Genomic DNA, 22,286 nt, shown 5'->3' with positions numbered 1-22,286 from the left:
CAATGAGACTGAGGTAACAGAACATTTTGTATTTAACTGCCCTACAATAACCTAGGTTGTTGGCTAGGAAAATCAATTATGAGCTCTGAGGACGACCGAGAAGAATTCCGTAATTAAAAATCCCATCCAGGAAAAATATTAGCAAAAGACGAAAGTTCGAGTATAAAATAAAGACATTGCTGCTAACTTTGGTTGATTATATATTTTATGTGGATGTACTCCAGTATTTAAATGAATTTAAATTTAAAATGTATTTAAGCATGAGTGTGACTTTGTGCTTAGGTTTAAAATTTCAATTGCGCAGAGTGGTCAAGAGCGGTGATCCTGACATACCCAGTAGGAAATGTAATAATCTAATTCCAATAATCTTCTGTACATTGTCATCTATATTATTATTTTAAAACGGAAGGAAAGAAGGAAAATTTATGGTAAAGAAATTAAGCCACAGCTTAAAGAGGGAGGTGTTATGTAGTCCTGTAGAGTGAACTTGCGATTATGCAATTTGAGGAAGTAATTGAAAGCACTAAAAATAGTAAGGGTGATACTGATAAATGTCATCTTTGCTACATAAAGCAATTAATAAAGTTCTCCGGTGTAAAAGTTTGTGCTGTAAGAAACCTTAGTACGCATGTAGTCAAACATGTAAGACATAACAAACTTGCGGGTTAATCTATCCTGATGAATTCACGGCGGAGAATGTTCAAATGAATCCTTTACTACAAAATCTGTCAAAACACAGAAAATATGATTAATTAATGTTTAATACAGCCAAATTTATTTGATAGTTCTAGTATTGTTTTCTAAATATTTAATTTCTTAATTACGAGCTTTTAAGTTATTAAGCTTTATTGCAAGGAAGTCGAAAAATGGAAAAAAGATATTTGATACTTTTTAAAAGGATAGTTCCTACTCACAGTAAGTTGTTTTGCAACGATCCGGATTTCGAGCCTTTTAGCTCATCATCAGGTTGAAGGACTTCCACAACCACGTCTCCACATGAATTGCCAAAGTGAACCGCTGATACCTCCGCCAACGCGACGTTCCAATTATCAGCTGATTTTTTTAATGACGCTCAATTTGAACGTGCGAAACGCGGAAATTATAACACAAATAAATAATAGAATAATAAATACTTAATATTACTATAAATTACTATAAAAATAATAACAATTAAAATAATTAGATTAATTATTTGGATGTTTGATATTATTTATGTACATATTTAAAATGGGAGGTAGATCAAAATCTGTTATATTATTAATGCATTTATCACCATGTTCAATTTTACATTTTTTAATTTCAAATTTCTCAAACCAATCTAGATCTTTCCCTTTGTTGAAACTATGTAACACTCTTGTATTTAAATTTGAATTGAAATTATGTTTTGTTTCTTTTAGATGGTCCTTAAATTCCGAAAATTTGCTCGATTTAGGCAAGTGTTCTTTTACTCTTGTTTTTATTTCTCTACCGCTTTGTCCTATATATTTACTATCACAATCATTACAATTGAGTTAGTAAACCCCACTTTTTGCCAAGTTGTCTACTTTGTCTTTAGGTTTTGAGAAGATGTTTTTAAGTGAACCCGTTCTTCTAAAAGCTATTCTAAAACCTTCTTGTTTAAAAATTTTACTAACTTTTTGCGATAATTCACCAATGTATGGCAAACAACGGAAACCTACTGATTCATTTGTATATTTTGTATATTAAAGATATTTGATATTTTGTTCGTTGAGCTTCTATGAGGGACCCCACCACCTAAGTCAAATAGATCATGCTAACATAAATTACTACCTACATAAATTGGTGAATTATTATAATTATATTAGTTTCATATGAGTGTAATTTCGACCGCGAAAGAATGGACTTCTTAAACAAAGCAGTGATCTTTTCCCAAGTGAGTTCCTAATGAGGCGTGAATCACAAAACGTTCAATAAATTTTAAAGGAACAACTAATTGACGCTTGTAGAGAAAGGTTGCTTAGTATGCCACACTCAGTCGAGGGGTGGCGGCACGCCTTGGCCCTTAACAAGGAGCGAGTAGGCATGAAGCCTGACACGAAAGAAAAAAAACCCAAAACCCCTGTTCCGATAAAAACGGGTGTAATATCCCATCTGTAATCTTATCGTGTAGCTGTCCTATGTGCATACATATATATATATTTGTATGTTTGTGTGAATGAGTGAGACTATTGATTATCTCATCGGCCCTCACAGCATTAGGGCCGATATGACTCAATTGTCGGTAGGCCGCCATAAAAAAATATAAATATTGCCCTGAAGGAGGTAGTATCAAGCTTCCGAATACTTGGCAAAAAGCTCTATAAGGTGAATCGTTAACTAACAGGAATTACGAAATTCTTTAAAATACGCATTTTTTATATTTTAAATAAAATATTAGAAACCAACGAAGTTAGTCTGATTGATTTGACAATCATGAACAGAACAAATTTTAAAAGTAAGCCCCTATTTAAAAAAATTTAATTGTAATTAAATGTGTTTTTCTTAGTGACCTGTAGTTTCATAATTTTTAAGTCGTGAGAAGCGGTCAAGAATGAGGTAGCTTAGAAAAACACCTTTTTTATTATTTTACCGACGTTTCGACCTTTATTCGGGTAATCTTCAGGGCCTGCGTAAATTACAAAACAATCGTTGATTGGAAAAAATACAATCTAAGATGTAAATATAAATTTTGAACCAAGTAAATCATGCTCACATAAAGTCTGGTGCTATTCCTGTGGTGTCATATTGGTTCACCTCAATTTTATTCTTTCAAAATTAAATCCAGCCAATAAGGAAAAATAAATTAAATGGATAGCAAAGGCACAAAATACAAATATCTTGGATCTTCTAATATATGTTGATGATGGATACTACGATGTGGGGTTTTTTGATCCCCAGGCACTGTTGCTTATATTTAGCTGAGTTTCTAGTGAATTGAGAGAGTTGTGTTCATTGCTCCTGTAGTACATAGGTTTACTAGTCTCTATATGCCTCTTATGTTTGGGTAGCTACTTTTTGTTGAACTTTGCTCCACCAGATTAATGATCCATAAGTTATTTTGGGTTTTACTATTGCCGTGTAAAGCCAATGGACCATTTTCGGTTTTAATCCCCAAGATTTTCCTACAGTTATTTTCGTGGTCATTAGTGATATTTTACTTTGTGTTATGTAGTGCTGCAGATTAGAGTTCCAAGTTAACTTCTTATCAAAGATTATTCCTAGGTATTTAACCACGTTTTTTAACTGCAGAATTTCTTTATAGAAGCATAGGCCTTGTATTTCTATGTTTCTTTTCTTAGTGAAAGCAATTAGTGAAACTTTTGAGATTTGCGTTCCCAGTTGGGAGCACCAATATTCCAACATGTTTAGTGCTCTTTGGATGAGCTGTTTTAATGTTGAGGTAAATTTTCCCCTGACAAGTGTGACAAATATCATCTGCGTAGTATTAGGTATAGATTCATCCACTATCACATTCCATAACAGAGGCGACAGTATTCCTCCTTGCGGACACTCGCTACCACTGGTTCTACTTTTTCGTGGAACTTGGAGACTTGCACTTTTCTGCTTTTTAGCATTGATTTTATCAATTCTACAGCAGGTTTTGTCAGGCCCTCGCTGTCTCAGTATGTCACCATTGCTTCAAATGGAGTTTTACCAAATGCGCTTTCAATGTCCGAGAAGGTTCCTAACGCTATTTCTTGGTTGTTCAGTGAATCTTCTATTACTGAAACTTCTACTGACCAAAAAATGGTCCAAAAATCCTTACAACAAAATGGTTGTCCAGACTAACTTCTATACCCAAACGCTGGTCCTTGGAGGTTAGATGTCCGATTTAGAAAATTATTCTGCAACTTTAAGAACCCTGGCCGATTGTAGCACTTTGACGCAAGGCAATGATTATTTTCAAGTTCCTTGATTTACTTTAACAATCTAACACTTCAGGAGGGATACACTTGTCGTTCTTGGTCGGTCAGTTACACCCTCGTCTTTCGTCATGGCCGTTTAAAAGATAAGATTTGATATAGATTTATATACAAATTTCTATCAGACCTAGCTAACATTTATCAAATCAATCAATCAATTATAATAATTTTATCAAAATTAAAGTTGATGGATGTTGGTCTGCGAGTCGGTGAACACATGTTCAACCGGCACTTTCTCAGGAAAGATTTCCTTATTCTGAAAGTTCCTCATTGAAGATGGCGCAAAGTCGAAACGAGTTTGACTAATTTCAAAAATCCAGGAGTTAGTATGGATGTGCCGATTAATTGATCCCGTGAACAAGCCCTTCCAAAATGTTGTACATATTCTAAAGTTTTGTGCGTTCCTCACTTTCTCCTTTATACCTACTTTCTCCTCTATATAATTATTACAGAAAAATTATTTATAAATTTTATTTGTTAAGCCTATTTTTTGTGGGTGAACTCAAGCAGACCGTTTGTTATTCATTGATCTTGATTATGCATGAACGTTGATGGTGGGTGTTGGTCTGCGAGTCGATGAACACTTGAACCAGCCTGGGTCACTTATTGGGTCCATCTACCCACTAAATCTCAGTTTTGTTTGTTGTTACCCAAACGCATTCTTAGCGCCATCTTCAGTGAGAACTAAAAAATTTTCTGTTCTGAACCAAAAACACATCAAAAACCCGCGAGTTAGTGTCGACGCACCGAATAAGTGACCTAGTGGCGATTCAACATGCCTTCCAAAAATGCTGTACATATTTTGAAGTTTTCCGCGTTCCTTACTTTCTCCAATGTGGCTTACTTTCTCCTCTAAATAATTATTATAGAAGGATTATTTTTATATTTTACTTGTTAAGACTTTTTTTATGAGTGAACTCAGGCAGACGGTTTATTAGTCATTGCTACAGTATATTTTTTTTATAATAACAATAACAATAATAATCGAAGCGTTCAAGCATCAATTCTCGGTTGACCCATACATTTTAGAAATTCACAAATACCTTTATGAAATCAAAGCACTTAACAAACATGTATTCGTTTGGGTTCCTAGTTATGTCGGCATTTTTCTGGAAATAAAAAAATCTGATCAATAGGCAAGGAACGCTGCAAACCATCCACAAAAAACAGATCAATTCCCTCTCTGCCAAGATGACATAGTCGTTAAAAACACTATCAATCATCAAATTATAAATGGCCAACTGAGGAACTTGAGAGAAAAGAACTTGTGATTTTCTCTAGATTGCGAATAGGTCACATCAGGCAACAACCTTCCAACTTGTCCTCGATGTATGCGAAGTGAAGATGAAACAACTCTATTATCCTCATTCCTATTATTATAATCTATTGTTTCATTATTGTGGCTGAATAACTTTAAATTTTTTTTAACATGTTTCAAGACAGAAAAAATGTAAATCCCTGCCACTGTCATTATCTTAAGCTTTTGGAACAAAGGTAAGTGTTCCTTCGTTGTTTTTTTTTAAACAATTCTAGGGGATCTTGACAAATGCCATAAAATTATTGACCATAAAAAAGTCACATTAAGACCATCTTTAATAATTAAATATTTACAACCTCTCTTAGTTTGTACAAGATAACACAGACTTCTGAGAGTTTAGAACAAATCTAATTAATATGTTCACCAAAGCTGGAAATTGTATCTAAATAAATACCAAAGAATTTGGCACTAGATATTTGATTTATATTATTTTTATTTTGATGACTCAAGCTAAAAATTAACAATTAGTTTTTATTAACATTAAGAGACAAGAAGTTTGCAAAGAAATAATCATAAATTACGTTCAACATATCTTGAACATTAGATAGATCTATGTTGGTTAGAAACTTCAGTCATTTGCCAGTAGGACAGTATCATTATCAATTAATACATTCTTAAAAAATTAAATCATTAACATTTTAAAAAAAATATGGGTTTAATTATTGACCCTGTGACCTTGACTAGAACTTCTAAAGCCATAATGAACATTATTTACCGAAACAACTTGTCGGATTGCAAGAAAGCTTTTACAAAGCTTTAACATATTAAACAAAAAATTCTAATTTGTACAAAGTATGGAGTGATCCGCTGCGTCGAATGTCCTGCTTAGAATTTTTCTTCTAATTATCTTTTTTTGTCGACAAAGTATATTGTGGGATATCTTCATGGGGTCTGCGGTAGGATGAACTCGCAGTATGGTTCGTTTCCGATCATTTTTGTCTGCCAAACGCATTTTGGCAAGCCGCCAACTTTGTTGGCGTTTTATAAGGAACCCATATTAAAAAAAATATATAAAAGGAACGCAGCTAACAAAAATAAAACTCGAACCGGCACTAAAGATGGCGAAAAGCCGAAACGAGTCTGACAGACGAAAACAGCAAGGATAGGCGGGCCAAACTGACTGGAAACGATCAAACTCAAATCGAGTATGTATTAGTATCTTTCTCGCTTTGTTAATTTAGTATCACTTGTTCCTTTTCCAGAACCAGACTTGTCAACAATAATAACTTATTAATTATACATTGCCTGAATCTTAATGTCAGTCCTATTGACAATGAGTTTCCGTTTGGTCGATCTTATTACCAATAGGATATTAATGAAATATCAGGAAACGTAATGTCAACAATGTCTATAATTTCATAACCATAGGGTGATACCTGTCCTAAATTGCTAATTATTCCGGCCGAAGCCATTTTTCACAGCTGCGAGAGAAAATAGGAGATTATCTAACGAATAACCGTCCTGAAAACAGGTACCATCAAACGTCCTTGCCAAAAGAACCCGAAACACGTCCGAGTATATGGAAGGGTATATATTTAGTGGTAGATCGGAGAAAGTTCGCCTCCCTTGGAGTGGGGGAGAACGATTCTCCGTAGGTCTTCAGTCATAGCTCCGATATCGACAAATTCGCGTTTATTTTGTAAGTAACTCACCCCTACTATTTATTTTTAAATTTTATTATAAAAGATGAAAACGTTAACGTAATAGGCATAATTTTCAAGGTTTTTGTAATCCATCTATTACGCGATTAATTTTTTTATATCCTAAGTCAATTTTTTTTTGTTAAGAAGCCAAATATTCAATGTTGAGGAGGTTGAGGTTATGGTATGTTAGATCGGACAGAAACTCAATTCTTGTTGTTCAGATCTTTCAAATTATTATTTTTTTAAATAAAATCATCCTTAATAACTCGAGTATTTCAACATTTCAGAATATTTTTGATAATAATTATTATTAAAATACACTTTTATTTTAACAAAAAAAAAACATTTTTTAAGAAACAAAAATATTACATGCTAAGTAACAATAATAATGTTAATATGAACAGAGTAAATTAAGAAAACATATTTTCATTATTTTCTACTAGATGTCACAAATATAAGATTTCGATTTTGACTAGTAAATAAATCCTGGACTGAAAAAATGAACCAACATCGTTTTGTAGACGGATCAGAAGCTAAGTTTTATTTTCTTAAATTTGGAGAACGAGATTGAGAAATACAGCTTAGAGTTTAGCATCTCTTGTGGTCCTTGGCTGTAAATGTCACAGATACTGTCTTTATAAAAACTACGAACCCGAATAATCAAAGCCGATCGGTTGATTTATTATAATTTGATCAACAATAGAAAAAATTAGAAACCTAATGTTAAATAATTTAATGATTTATTTCCTGTTAACCTACGATATATTACATCAATATTTCTGAAGATAAATTTAGGTGCAAAATGTGCGATCTTAGGAGGAAAAAGATAAAAGTAAGGATAAAACTCACCGTTGGTTTTGAAGATTGAATTTTAGGCTACAATTGTCAATAAGTCGCAGAAAATTAAGTAATAATAATTATGAGTAAAAATTTAATAATACTTTATGAATTAATCCATATTAGTTTCTTGGACATAATTGATTATTGAAATGAATTGATATTGAATAAATTAATTATTCTTTTTTCTATGTTTTTTAGTTGAAATGAAAAATTAAGTATTCGAGTCCCGCTCGTGACACTAATTTTTCATCTCAACCAAAAACCTTAGATAAAAAAGTAATTAATTATTATTATGACTTAAAATCGCTCTGTGTAAAAACCGTAATAACTGGAAAAGTTTACTTCAGTTAAAAACAAAGTTCTGCTTTTCTTTAAGTTCGACTGGGACTTACAAACGATCGGAATTTCGAAGGGTCACCTTAACCTGAATAAGCCAGAGATGTCTTGCTTTTGTCATCTCTCTCTCTCTCTCTCTCTCTCTCTCTCTCTCTCTCTCACTCTCTCTCTCTCACTCACTCTTTCTGAACGCTGAATATTTAATTTCACGTATTTCGCTTATCCGCCGAGTCCTCTACAGCACATTTCTCATTAGAAGTATTTACATATCAGCATTCAGCCAACAACTTGGTTACGTACACGCTGCACATTCTTCTACAAAGTCCAGACGCTTTCTCTTTGTCAGCAGTCAAGAAATCGTCGCACTTCGAAACTAGATTTATTTGGACCCAAAACAAGGTTGGTATTTCATATAAAATAATACAAATGAGACACTACTGAAAACAGGTGCTACAGGTTTAACCTTCAGTCTTTCCTAAAGGTGTTATCATTTACATAAAACCAGAAAATCAAGATATTTTGAAGTTTTATCTAACAAATAATGAAGTTACTATAAAAACATGTAAGCTTAATTAAGCATCACATATGTTGTTACTAAATTTTGTGTTCGTAAGGTATTCAAAATTAATTTACTTTTCATCAATGCTGAATTCTTTGCGTTATTTTTATTGACAATCTAAAGAATTTCTTTTTTGAGTTGCATTTTTTTTACTGTCCGTTCGAGGACGTGTTTCGAAATCAATTCGATATTCCAAAACCTACCCGTTTCGTTCGAACTGGACACAGGACCGTGTCGTGACTGGATAAAATAATTTCACGAAATTAACTCGCTCGTGCGATTTTTAAAACGAAGGAAAATTAAATCGACAAATTTTTGAAAATATACTGAATTAATATATAGGAACATATAAGTAATAATTTTGGGTATTCACGCGAACAGTGCTAATCGGGTTAAGTGTGTTACAGTCAAGGGGTTTTGAGTATTAAATATTTCGGAACTGATAATGCTAGGTTCTGATAGCATTGTGCCAGTCATGTCGTAAACATTTACTACACGTTCTTATAATGTAAGTTTTCACAAAATAATTAAAAGGGAAGAAACAATCTAGATTTAGAAAATCATTTCAAAAAGCAGGATAAAAGTCAATTCATCCAACGATTTCCATCGAGAAATTTTAAAGCGGATAATATAGGAATTTACAAAATATGTTTATTTTCAGCACTTTATTTTATTTATTTAATGTGAGTGTTCACGCAATTCTTTTTACGTGTGTTAATGTCGAGAAGGTTTGTAATGCACTGTCTAGGATCTGCTAACTGTTTTGTCGTATCAGGAAAAAAGCAGGATATATAAAATTTACTTTCAACAAACGATTTCTAACAAATTAGCAAAGCTATTTAAACACATAATTAAGGTAACGTGTGCCATGTTAGGTGTTTTAAAGTAAGACACTACCCTAGCACAGTTTCGGGTCTGTTTATAGTACTAATCGCTGTTTCATAAGAAAAGGTTTTAAACAAACAATCCAAAATCTTGTGGATACATATACAAACCAACCAACTACATATACAATATACAAACCAAACCAAAAAGGAAGAAACAAGTTAGAAGAATTAAAACTGTATGACTTAAACAAGAAAAGTCATTGTGATAAAGAAAAGATTAAAAAATAATCAAAGCTAGATAAAATTGAATTTCATCAAACCATTTTCAACAAGGCTCTTTTAAAAACACAACTATAGTAAAGAGCAATGTAAGGTGTTTTAAAGTCGAACGTTTAATACGTAAGTGTGCATTTTTGGAACAAATAGCACACTCAAAACCGGTCTAGGGTCTACTAACGGCTGTGTTGTATCAGAAAAAGTTTTAAAAAAATAAGACAGAATTTTCTAGTAAAAGAAACGAACAAAAATGAAAAAGGAAGAAACAAGTTAGAAGGAAGAAGATTGAAGTTGCATGGTGTAAAGTAGAAACAACTGTTTAAGAAATCAATGTTAGATAAAATTAAATTTCATCGACTATGAACGACAAGACTATTTTAAACGCATCCTCGGGTAAAGAGGGCAAGGTTAGGCGTGTTAAAATCGGGAAGATTTTTTCGAACGTACAGCATACTAAATACCAACATAATCTAGGTTTTGCTAATTGCTGTGTCAGGGTGCTATATTTTACACTTTGAGGTTTATTATCATCCATTAGTTGCTAATATTGAATTTTTTACTCAAAGAATTAAAATGGGAGAAACAAGGAAAAACTTTCAAAAATGCACGTACTAAAGCTACTTTGCAGAAAAATTACAGTGTGAAATTTTACGATAAGATAATGAAGTTGGATATTCACGAAAACTGTACTAATCGCGTTAAGCCTGTCAAAGTCTAGAATTTTTGTATTTTGGAATGATAGTTAAATTGCACTTGTTAGTTAACTATCAACTTAAATAATAATATCCTAGATGTAAAAGAAGCCTTCTGTCTACTATTTTTGCAGTTGATTGAATATCGGCTCTTCATTGCTAGCGTGATCCCTTTTATCTTTGCCTTTTATTTTTTTCGATTTCATGAATTGATTAGCACGAAGTTTGATTTTTCTGCGTTAAGTAATCTACATTAATAACGTAGTGCACCTTCCTTAGTTTTTCTTGGACAGTTCTAAACTTCCGTTTAGGTTGAGAAAAAAAATTATAAGGACTCTAATTGTTGACATTAACATAGTCTAGAATCGACTTGTGCCAGAGTATTTTCTTTAGCTTTTTAGGTAGGAAATTTCGAATTGTATTCATGTGCTTTAAATCATGCAACTATAATCTTCCTCTTTCTAATTTATTTCTTACTTGCTGATTTTGCTCGGTACTTTAGCCAAATCCAGTCATGTTTTAAACTTTTCTTGATACACAGCCGTTAGCAATCCCTACATTGTGCTGGTTTTGAGTTTGCTGTAAGTTCCAAAAAACTTCTTGACTTTAACACACCTATCATTGGCCTCTTTACCCAATTATGCGTTTAAAAAAGTCTTGTTAGAAATTGTTTGATGAAATTCAATTTTATCTAGCTTTGATTACTTTTTATCCTTTCTTTCGCATACTGATTTGTTTCTTTTTAGGTCGTGCAACTGTAATCTTCTTCCTTTTAACTTATTTCTAACTTTCTCGTATTTCCAAGTTTCTTTTATCACAAAATTCTGTCTCGTTTATTTAAAACTTTTCCTGATACGACCTAGCAGTTAGCAAACCCTAGACTGTGCTGTTAGATTGAGAAAGGAATAAAAAAGTGGTCAGAGCAGAATAAAATTCAGTCCTAAATATCCACCAAATCACTGCTAAAAAGAAATCTACTAACTTATATAAATAGTACTACTAACTAAGTACTAGTCACAAAATTTAACAAATACATCGATCTTTATTGAGATCATCTTCAGGTTCGAGTAGAAATTTAATTTAATTTAAAACTTTTAATTAAAAATTTAAAACTTTCATTGAATATAAAAAATATTTTTTTTGCATTGTATAAATTCACTTTTTTTCACATCCTACATGTATTTGTTAAATTTAAACAATGTTTGTAAATCCAAGGCCCTGAAAATGATGTCAATAAAGGTCGAAACGTTGGCACGATAGAGAAAATGTTTTTCCGAATCCTACATACATCACACCAGACCGCATCTCACGATTTCCGAATAATTAAGATAAAATGACACTTTCTTCGTATAAATTCATACTATTTATCTTTAATCGTAATGGACGTGTTGCAACTATAGAAATGTTTTTTCGAATTTCACCTCTTTAGCATTCAGATCGATTCGGCTGGTTATATGTATGTAAGAAGAGTAAGTTTCCACTTTCGTTTCGAACAAGAGGGCAAGCATATTTCCTATTTCAATTTATTAATGAGTTTAATTTTCCTAATAGATGGGTAAATGTTAAGAAGTACAGTGTTCTTATTATTGGACGATAGGTTTCATTTATCGTTGTTGGGTTTTTTGTCCACGCAAAACATAGAAAACAACTATCTGGTTTATGATGAAAAATCAAAACTGTCAGTTCAAAAGTTTTATTTCGAAGTAATCGTAAACAATCTACTTTTCGACGTTAATTTCATTCTACCTTGATTTCAATTCACTCAGAACTGTAATAAATGTAAGAATTGATTTACAAAATCTTGTGAAATATTGAAGTTTAGGTGTGTCAACAGTCAGACCGACCACAGAATATGGCGAAATTCAGAAAAACCGTCACAAAGACCAAATCCAGCGAGGACAAGACCAAGACGATAATCGATCAAGCACAAAAAAGTACATTTCTGAATCGTTTTATTACTGAAAACAACCTTTTTTGTTTTTAATTTCGTCAAATGCATTCCAGAAGAATTCGAAAGGGAGCACATCAATTTAAATAAGATCGAAAACCAGTATTTTTCTATTGGATAATGGGATTCGGTAGCTCCTAAGTGGATTAGAAAACCAGTCTGGTTCAGGAATCGCCTAAAGGGTTTTTATCAGGGAAAGTGTTTCACCAAATCGTTAAGTAAATTTATTGATTCTTACACGGAGAGAAATTTATTTCATTATTTTATAGAAACGATTTCGCATTTTTAAAAAAAATTAAATACAGATGTACAGTTGTTTACATCTTTATTTAACAATTTTTTAAAACTCTTTTTTACTATTTATTCTCCTCGGTGAATTTAACCTAAAATTAACCTATACCCTTCATTTAATAGCCTAAATATAAAATTTTGTGACAATCAGAAAGCACGATGTAAATTGGTGCAAGGTTCTAAAACTGATAAAATATCTGTTCTTTAAAATGAAGTAACACAGAGCTTTGTTAAAAGATATTCTGAAGATGGCGTCAAATGATATTAGATTGTGTGTCCATATTTGTAAGCCTGATGGAGTATTATTAATTGCCTTTATTTAGTTTGTATGAGAGTTATTTTCATACAATAGAGGTTTTTGGAATAGAGTCTATATAAATTTGTGTAACTAAAAAATCGTGGATGACAGGTTCCTTAAGAAAAATATACAGATTATCCTTGGCAAGGATTTCATGATGTCTAGATATGTGTGCTATTGATTATATAGCTTATAAACAGATCAATATTCTACAGGAAATCAGAGCAGACACGACGTGTATTAGTGTAAGATACTAAAAATGATTAAGGACTTTCTCCTTATTCATAAATGATTAGATTATTCAAAAATATTCTGAAGGTGGCATCAAGTGACAATTAGCTTCATTTCAATTCAGGTCAGATCTTCTTCGATTTTATCCAAATTTGTATGCAATCACATAAGCCTGATGGAGTATTATTAATTGCCTTTATTTAGTTTGTATGACAGTTATTTTCATACAACAGAAGAAATAGGAATAAAGTATATAAATTTGTGTAACAAAAAAATCGTTGATGATATCTTCCTTATGAATAATATACAAATTATCCTAAGCAAGGATTTCATGGGATCCAGATCTGTATGCTATTGATTATTTAGCTTACAAACAGGTCAATGTTCTACAGGATATCAGAGCAGACACGATGTATATTAATGTAAAATTATAAAAATGATGAAAGACCTGCTCCTTATTCATAAATAATTAGCTATACTCAAAAATATTCTGAAGGTGGCATCAAGTGTCGTTAGCTTCATTTCAATTCAAGACAGGTCTTCCTGGATTTTGTTCAAATTTGTATGCAATCACGTAAGCCTGGTGGAGTAATTATTAGTTGCATTTATATACATAGTTTATAAGACAGTTATTTCATACAATAAAAACAGAAACTATATAAATTAGTACCACGTTCTAAAATTTCTAGATGATATTTCCTTTTAAAAAATATTCATATTATATATACTGAATCCCAGAGACCTAATATCACGGATTATGTCTAGATCTGCAGTATGTTGATTGTTTAGCTTATAAACAGTACAGTTTTACAAGATGCAAAAGTCTTAAAATCAAAGTAAATCAGTTTAAAAAAATCTGAAGATGTCATCAAGGGATTAGATTTTAGCTAAATACAAATCTGTATATAAACACAAAGCCTAAAACCTAAACAGCTTAAATAAATAATTCATTATTTAGTCTATAAACGTGAAAATTTTATTCAGACAGTCAGATATAAATAATTTTATTCAGATAGTCAAAGTCTAAATCAGTGCAAGGTTGTAAAAAATCATAAAATACCATTTCCTGTTTAAAAAATTTTAATAACGATTCTTCTGATTAGGCTAAACATCGTAATCATGACATCCTGGAATATACAATCAATCCGAAAAACAATTGTTTAGTTATAGGAGTACTCAATAATTTAAAAAAAATAATTCAGCTTGAGCTATAAGAAAATCGTTGAATATCTCGTCAAAGATCGTAATGTTCGGAGCACGTTAAATACAGTTTCGAACAACCTTGCTTCACCTTGACACCACTTACAAGGAAGTAAGCACTCAAGGATCCTTGATCAATCTCTGTTGGCCGATGGCTCCATTACATTCGACCGGCTGTATCGAATCGAACTGTAAAACCGACAACTTCTCCACTTTTAAAATAGCCACGAATATATTACGAAATATATTTATAAATATACAGATTTCGACGTATGCAGGGAGAAAGTAACAATATTCAAACAGTACATAATTAGACGTGTCTTGTAAAAACAGTATCTATTTTATTCCTAAAACTCACTGGTCCCTGCAAAACTAGTAAATTTATAAGTATTTTTTCCTTTGTATCTTTACATCGAAATTTTGTTGATTTTAATTTAGAAAAATTGCATTATATTGTTTTTCAAATAAACTGCCAGTTAGGATTTTAATTTCTAATCGGGATATGCGGTTTATATAAAGGATAAACTCTATTTTATTTGGCAAATTTAAAAAAAAATTATTTCCTTTCTCAAACGCTGGAAACACGGTTACAAAATTAAAAAAGATTAATCAATTATTTGATCTTTATTAATATGTGTTAATATTGTTATTCACAACCAATTATTATTAAATATTCCTCTCGTCTAAATTGTAAAAATTGTATAGAAATACTAGGGCAAAACCTATTCAATTGACAACTTGTACGTGTGAGGTACATCCCTTCTATCTCATAAACTTTAATAGTAACAGTATATAAGATATAAGACAATTAACAATAAAATTAAATAAGATAGTAAAATACTGACACTACTACGATTTATTTATTTTGTTCTTTATTACTACCACCATTATAATTTTTTTAAATAGTATATGCGCGGGTGTATCCTATGTGTATAAGTTTAAACTTGAGTAGGTTAGGCTTAGTATAATAAATTACACATATTATCGATAATCTTTTGTAATACCTATTAAATAATTTATTATTCATGTTTTTTTAAATAATGATTATGTTCACAGACCTGCTGTCTTGAGAAAGGAAACAAATTTTCCGAAAAATCGGGCAAATAAGATCTGAGTTTATTTTTTACCTTCATCTAACATCCTGATTATAAATAAAAGAAGGTATCAGGCAGTTAGCAAGTTCCACTAGATTGCGTCAAATGTTGAAATCATGCACAATGTATTTGACGGTTTGTAATTATTGGAATTTGGTTTGAAAAAGTTCGATTTTGTATGGACAAAATTCAACTTGATTTAGATGAAGTCCAGTTGGATTTGGAAAATATTCTGTTGATTTGGACCGAGTTTAATTGGTTTGAACAAAGTTCTATTTGATTTGGACAAGGCTTAATTGGTTTGGAAAAAGTTTTATTTGAGTTGGATAAAATTCAATTTGATATAGAAAGAGTTCGATTTGATTTGGAAGAAGTAAAATTTAATGAGTAAAAATTTCGAATTGGTTTGGAGTTTAATTTAGAAAATGTTAAATTCGATTTGTAAATATTAAAATTTATCTCGGAAAAAGTACGATTGATTTGGAGAAAATTCAATTTCATTTGAAAAACAGTTTATTTGAGCAAAGTTGAATTTGTATTGAAAGAAGTTCATTTTGATTTGCACAAAGTTCAATATGGCAAGGGTAAAGTTCGATTTGATTCGAAGTTCGGAAGAAGTTCTGTTGTTTTTTGGCAAAGTTCACTTTCTTTTGGAAGACGTTCAATTTAAGTTAAACAATGTCCAATTTTATATGTGAAAAAGATTGATTCGATTTGGAAGATTTGCAGTTTGATTATGAAATTGGTTGAATTCCGTTTGTAATATAATACTAGAATTTATTTTGGCAAAAGTTCAATTCGATTTGTGACAATGTTCAATTACAACGTTTGTTATGGAAAAAGTTCGATTTGACGTGGAAGAAGTTCAGTTTGATTTAGAAGAAGTTTAATTTAGTATGTAAATAGTAGAATTTATTTTTGAAAAAGTTTAATGTGGCAAGGAAAAAGTTTGATTTCATTTCGAAAACGTGTTTTTTTTATTCAGAACAATAGTAGAAGAATTGGGAGAAAATCCCATTTTATTTGGAAAAGACTATGAAGATTTGAAAATGTTGAAAACATTGGAAAATTAAATTTATGATCAATTAATTTAACTACACTGGAAATATAAGCACGTACAAGAAAGGAAGGACTTACTAAATAAGTCGTTAGTATTGAATATTTTCATGACTTACCTATTTTGCCATATTTGATTTAGCCCGCCTACGTATTTGTCAGTTGTCTACTTTTTATACTTTCCAAAATATGCAATAATACAAGGGTTAAAAGGTTATTTTCTGTAATTAACAACACTACTATGTGTGTTTTACGCATTTTGCCACATCTTCAGCGGTTTGTCTGCGTATTTTTATTTCAGTCGAGTCCTTTGTGACAAAAAACAGGAAAAAAAGAACTTTGGACGATTAAATAGATAATCCTCAAAGAGATTTAGAGTTTAATTTTAAAAATAATTTTTACTAATTGTAACGCTATTTACAAAGTTGAAAGAATTTTTTTTAAAATTATTTATTCAAGTCAGTTGACCACCTCTTTATTAATGCAGTGTTTCTAGTTAAATTGTAAATAAATTATCATATGTTTTATTGATGATTTAATGGTAGTACATAATTTGATATAAATCAAAGGTAAATCGAAAATTATTAAACTAAAGTTGTTGGACATTTACACTCTAACGGTTCAGGTATTGGTTTGGTTAGACTAGTTCGATATGGTCCTTCTTCAACTTTTCACACATAATTAATTAATTTGAAACATAACCCAGTCTTAAGTCCCCATAACCAAGTCCCAGTATTAATATTTGCAATGTGTCAAAGACGATGGACGCCAACTCTTCACGAACCTTTTAGAGGACGTAAACACTTCTAAACTGTCTTTTTCAAACGCTGCGTCGACGGTTTAACCTTGATGCAAGTGAAGGCGCAGTCTGAGACTGATGCACCTTCGGCATCGTGACACCCAAATCTATATTTAGGGCCGGAAGGAAGGGCACTTCCTACCAAGCTTCTCTGAAAGTCCCGCCCTTGACTCGGTTAGACAAGGTCCCGGAACAAGGCCCAAACCCCTCCCCGTTTCCATATATAAGTCCAAGCCGCTCTTTTCGCCGTCACAGTGTCCACTCGAACCATCTCAAAGTAAGTAACGAAGCGACTTATATAATTTCCCCTTTACAGTCAATAATTAGAGTGAGTGGGATTCGGTCAATTTTCATCTTGCATGTTACCGAACCTGCTCCGCTCGCCATCTCCCTAACTTGTTATTATCCCTCTCGAGGTATAAAATAATCATCTTCTTCCGTAAACACCTTGTCACACCGCTTCCCAAAGCACCTCACATTCTGCAAATGTTAAGCCTTTATTTCGAGACGCACCTTTCCGCGTTCTTTTCCTGTTTAATCATTCGGATATTATGACTCGTTTTTCGACTAAGTGGATTAAGTTCTGACGCTTAGTCCTAAACCCTAGTCTTAGCTTTGAATATTAATTCAATCTTATTAACGGGAACTGCTTGTGCGGAATAAATTTAAAAATTAACCCAATCCGCAACAACATCAAGGAAGTAATCTCTCATTTCGAAACCAACCTTGCGGTTATTTTTCCCAGTACAGCGAAGATGAAATCATAAACACGTTTTGTCACTTGATGCGTGCACTGGGTGGGGCGGTTCTTCCGAGGTAAGATCCGGTGCTGGCCAAACATCAGTAGAAAAGAAAGTGGTATGGCAAGGACCCACGACCAGTCAGTCGGCTGATGGTCATTACCCTCCGAAACCATCTCCCATCCTTATGCAATAACTTTCTACAGATTATGGATCCGATCCCACAAATTTTGCACTTCATTGGGCTCGACCCTTATCTTTTTAATAATAAATTTATTCCGTTTTTTAAGACAAACCATAAGCAATTGATTGTTTAATTATTACTAATAATATAGAAATGTTCTATGGAAGTAGCACAACTGTACCTCAATCTGCCTTGAATATTCTGAAGCTTACATTGCTGAATTCTCTTTGTAAAACTGCAATCAAACTAGTATCATTTATCAATGTTATAGTCTAAGAAGACGTAAAAATCGAAAAAAAGGCGTACAAATGGAGAAACAGGCATTTTTTTCAATACGACATTCGGATGGCGAGGATAGGAATACCTTAAACCTTGATAACCTTAAAAAAGGTTGCTCTAAGAAGCAAAATAAAATCTTAAAAAGTTATATGTAATGTTGGCATTTGCGTTTCCTCGTGTTTATGTCCTTTTGATAGGTTCTAATGGCTTCTCAGACGAATCTCTCAAAATTACATAATGAAATCATCTTCAAGGATTGGAAGCCATTTGAATCTAAAAACGGGAGAACATGGAGAAACTGTTGTTTTAATCAGGGGCATATCTGACCATCACCCAACTTATGAAAAGGTCATACATACTGGGAAACACATTTGTGTCGTTGGTTCGTCTATGCGTCTCCCCGTGTTTTCGTCCTCCTTACGTGTCTAATGGCTTCCATTGGATACGATAACTATTGTGCTCGTAGATTTCGCCGTTTTCAGCGGTTAACCTAAGAAACTATTAGAACCTAAAAAATGAGCTACACCAATGAATTCAGTTTTGATCAGTGATTGGTCTCTTCTCGTTTTTAATGTTTTATTGGCTTCTCAGACAAATCACTGAAGATTATAAGATGACTAATGTATTTTGACAGTTCGCCATCTTAACCCTTTATGACCTAACGATGTCTTAGACTTCGTTAGACTTTAGAACTTTAATAATTTTGTTAAAAGGTTAAAAGGGCCTTCCTAGTTCAAAGATAGAGTTTAGATTGGTGCTAGAGATGGTTAGGGATGGTAAATAAAAAAAAATTAAATTAAATAAATAAAATTTATAATAATAAAATAAAATAAAAATAAATATAATAAAATTTATAATAAATAAATAAATCGGGGTAACCAATACATAAACAGAGCAGGAAAACATTGCCCCTCCCTAAACTCAAGAGATTTCCTCCTAACCTTAACTAAAATTGATAATGTTGGCTTGATCGGAACCAATTTTGAGCAATAAAAGGTTAAGCAATTGGTCTAAGAAGCCATTAGAAACTAGAAAAAGGACATACACACAAGGAAATGCGTTTTCATCGGTGGTTGGTCATTGCGTCTTCTCTCTCGTGTTATGTCCTTAGTTTTGGAGTCTGGTCAACCAGAATAACCGGAACGAGGGAACACGTTGGTCATTGGTTTGTCTGTGCGTCTCCCCGGGTGTATGTCTTTCTTTTAAATCTTGTCATGGACATTATTCATAGACAACTACGTACTCATTACACACATCATTTAGGTACTTCATTAAAACATTACGCAGAAAAGAAAAAAAACCGAACATCATTACAATCGGACTTGAACAAATAACGAAAATACATTACCCAATCTGTCAAAAACATCACAGTCACAGATAACACCAATAAACATCACATGAAGATTATGGTTTAGATGTTTAAAGGGGATTTTAACTAAGAAACAGACCAACTTCTGAAGATGACGAAAAATCCGAAAAGCGTTCAGAAAATATTGAGGACAGGCGGACAGACCAAACTTAAATTACCAATGTTAGGTTCATCACCCCGCATACCTCACGCACGAGGTCACATTAAACAATGACGTCGCAAATGTAATCTTTGTTGTTATATAGTTGCAGATAACTATGTACAGTGAGGGGCTGTTGCTTTTGGTGGCGGGTCTCGCATTGGCGAACGGCCAGGTGTTTTTGCCTCAGTACGTCCTACCTCCGCCACTCCAGCAAGCGGTGACCTACCAACAGCCGAGGGTGGATTTGGCCCATCCGGAAGTGGTGCTCAATTCCCAAGCGGAAGCACAGCTCCCCCCTCACCTGTTGAATCCATTTTACAAGAACCCGAGGATCGCCCAGGCGCTCGCCAAGGAAAGTTGGTTCGGCCCCGGTGAAATGCACGTGGCCCATCGTGAGGCGGAAAAGATTCCCAGGACCAGGATATTCTCAGTGCTCAAGAATGCAGGACTCGCCCGCAGGCGATAATCCACTCCTCCTCTCATAATCATCATCATCATCGTGAGTCAAGTCAACTCATCATTCGGACATTCCACTGTGTATCCTAGTCTAGTGCGTTTATACTGGATGCGAGATATGTTGTACATAATTTGAAAACGATTGCGAATCTCAATATTCTTATTTACTTTTTTATTAAAAAAAAGTTTTGTATGTAAATAAAATTTTGTTTTTATGTGCCATTAATTTATTTGACCTATGTTTTTGCCAAATTGCGACAAATTGTATACTTGTACATAATTTTTTTGTTTCGGATAGAATAAACTCAAATGTTCGTTTAAATAAATTCGTATAAATAAAAATTCATATGTGTTTATTGATACCTACAACGGAAAAATAATGTATCTAATTTCTTGCGCTAACCAAAAATATCTTTGGTTTTTACTTTGAAAAAAAAATTGTCGAGGCTTAAACATTGTAATGAAGGGAGAAGGTGTTGAAAGAGAGACTACCTAAGTTATTTTTATTTTAAGTTCTTTAGGGTTTTTATAAATTATTTTGTATAAATTTTACCCGTTGTATAAAAATGTATCCGCCCCGAAAATATTTTCCCTTCTTTTTGTTTTCCCCTTGATAAACTCTAATAAATAGTAAGAAAATATAAATGAGGCAGCCTTCAATATATATAATGTGGGAAATTTAGTGACCCACAAACAACTGAAGTAACATCTTTCTCTGGTCTTTCACATTTATTTTTCAACTTGCAGCCATTGAGCATCTCAATCTGTCACTGTCTCTAATTTTATATGAAAACTTAAATTTTATATGAAATAAGATGATATCCTAAAACGCTAGCTTCTCATTTCAACCTCAGTTTGTCAACTACAGAATAGATATAAAACATCCAATACTTTATGTACATCACCACAAATAGAAATGTGGTCACATTCACTCCCTGAGTATTCGATATTTCTCGGGACAGGGTTGAACCCATTCCATTCTCGCTAATAACTACTTTTCCTCTCCAGACGTCGTACACTCACCCCAGAGTACCCGATATTCCTCGGGATGGGGTTAGTATTCCATAAGATGAAAAATAGTCGATGTAACACTAAAAACTGTTTTGAAATAGTTTAATTTTCATGTTTCCTTCCAGTCTTCTTTTTCGACATTTTCATTTATTCAATAAACTTTAATTAAACCATTTTTGATTTTACAACGCTTACAGAATAACCTATCCACAAACGTTGTGTATTTAGTGTATTTTGATTGTTTTTGTGTTGACCTCATGTGTAATTATACACATATGATTCTAAGGGCTTTTCCCGTGGTAAAAATATTTTTCGACCACAAGAAAAATTTTCTTCTTAAAAAATTTCCTTACTCCGAGAATATCTTTCCCTTTATACTTATTGTTTGTTTTCCTCTTATTAAAATCCAATGAATATTAAGAAAACATAAATTACTATAAAAAGGAGCCAATAATGTGGAAAAGATGCAATAATGAACATTCTTGAAAATGTTAAATCCCACAGTCCTGTCAAATTAGTTACGTCTTTTAGTGTATGAATTTGTGTAGGTGGGTGAGACTTCGTCGTAATATCAACACCCCGATGCCTCCCCAATTTTTAATTGTAAGTAAGATTATCTGTAAAAATGTATTTATTAGCATAAGGGGTTGAACGGTCTGTAGCGGAATATGACGTATCAAACCAGTTAGATTAGGTATAGAACGGGTTTTTTATTTTCTGTGGGCATGTGTGTATGCATGTTGTTTTAATATTGATTAAATTAGGACCCGATAC

General features: G+C 32.6%; 1 protein-coding gene across 1 annotated transcript; it reads left to right on the top strand.

Annotated features, from left to right (window-relative positions):
* The first annotated feature begins 8,299 nt into the window (after positions 1-8,299).
* On the top strand, positions 8,300-20,716 carry LOC106672322. The gene is made up of 2 exons (XM_024226190.1): positions 8,300-8,459; positions 20,149-20,716. The coding sequence occupies exon 2, from the start codon at positions 20,161-20,163 to the stop codon at positions 20,509-20,511; it is 351 nt and encodes a 116-aa protein (XP_024081958.1). The 5' UTR covers positions 8,300-8,459; positions 20,149-20,160; the 3' UTR covers positions 20,512-20,716.
* Positions 20,717-22,286: the final 1,570 nt, after the last annotated feature.

This window comes from Cimex lectularius, unplaced genomic scaffold (assembly GCF_000648675.2).
Source record: "Cimex lectularius strain Harlan isolate CLEC.00 unplaced genomic scaffold, Clec_2.1 scaffold64, whole genome shotgun sequence".
NCBI classification, from domain to species: domain Eukaryota; kingdom Metazoa; phylum Arthropoda; class Insecta; order Hemiptera; family Cimicidae; genus Cimex; species Cimex lectularius.
This window is presented reverse-complemented; position numbering and strand designations above follow the sequence as displayed.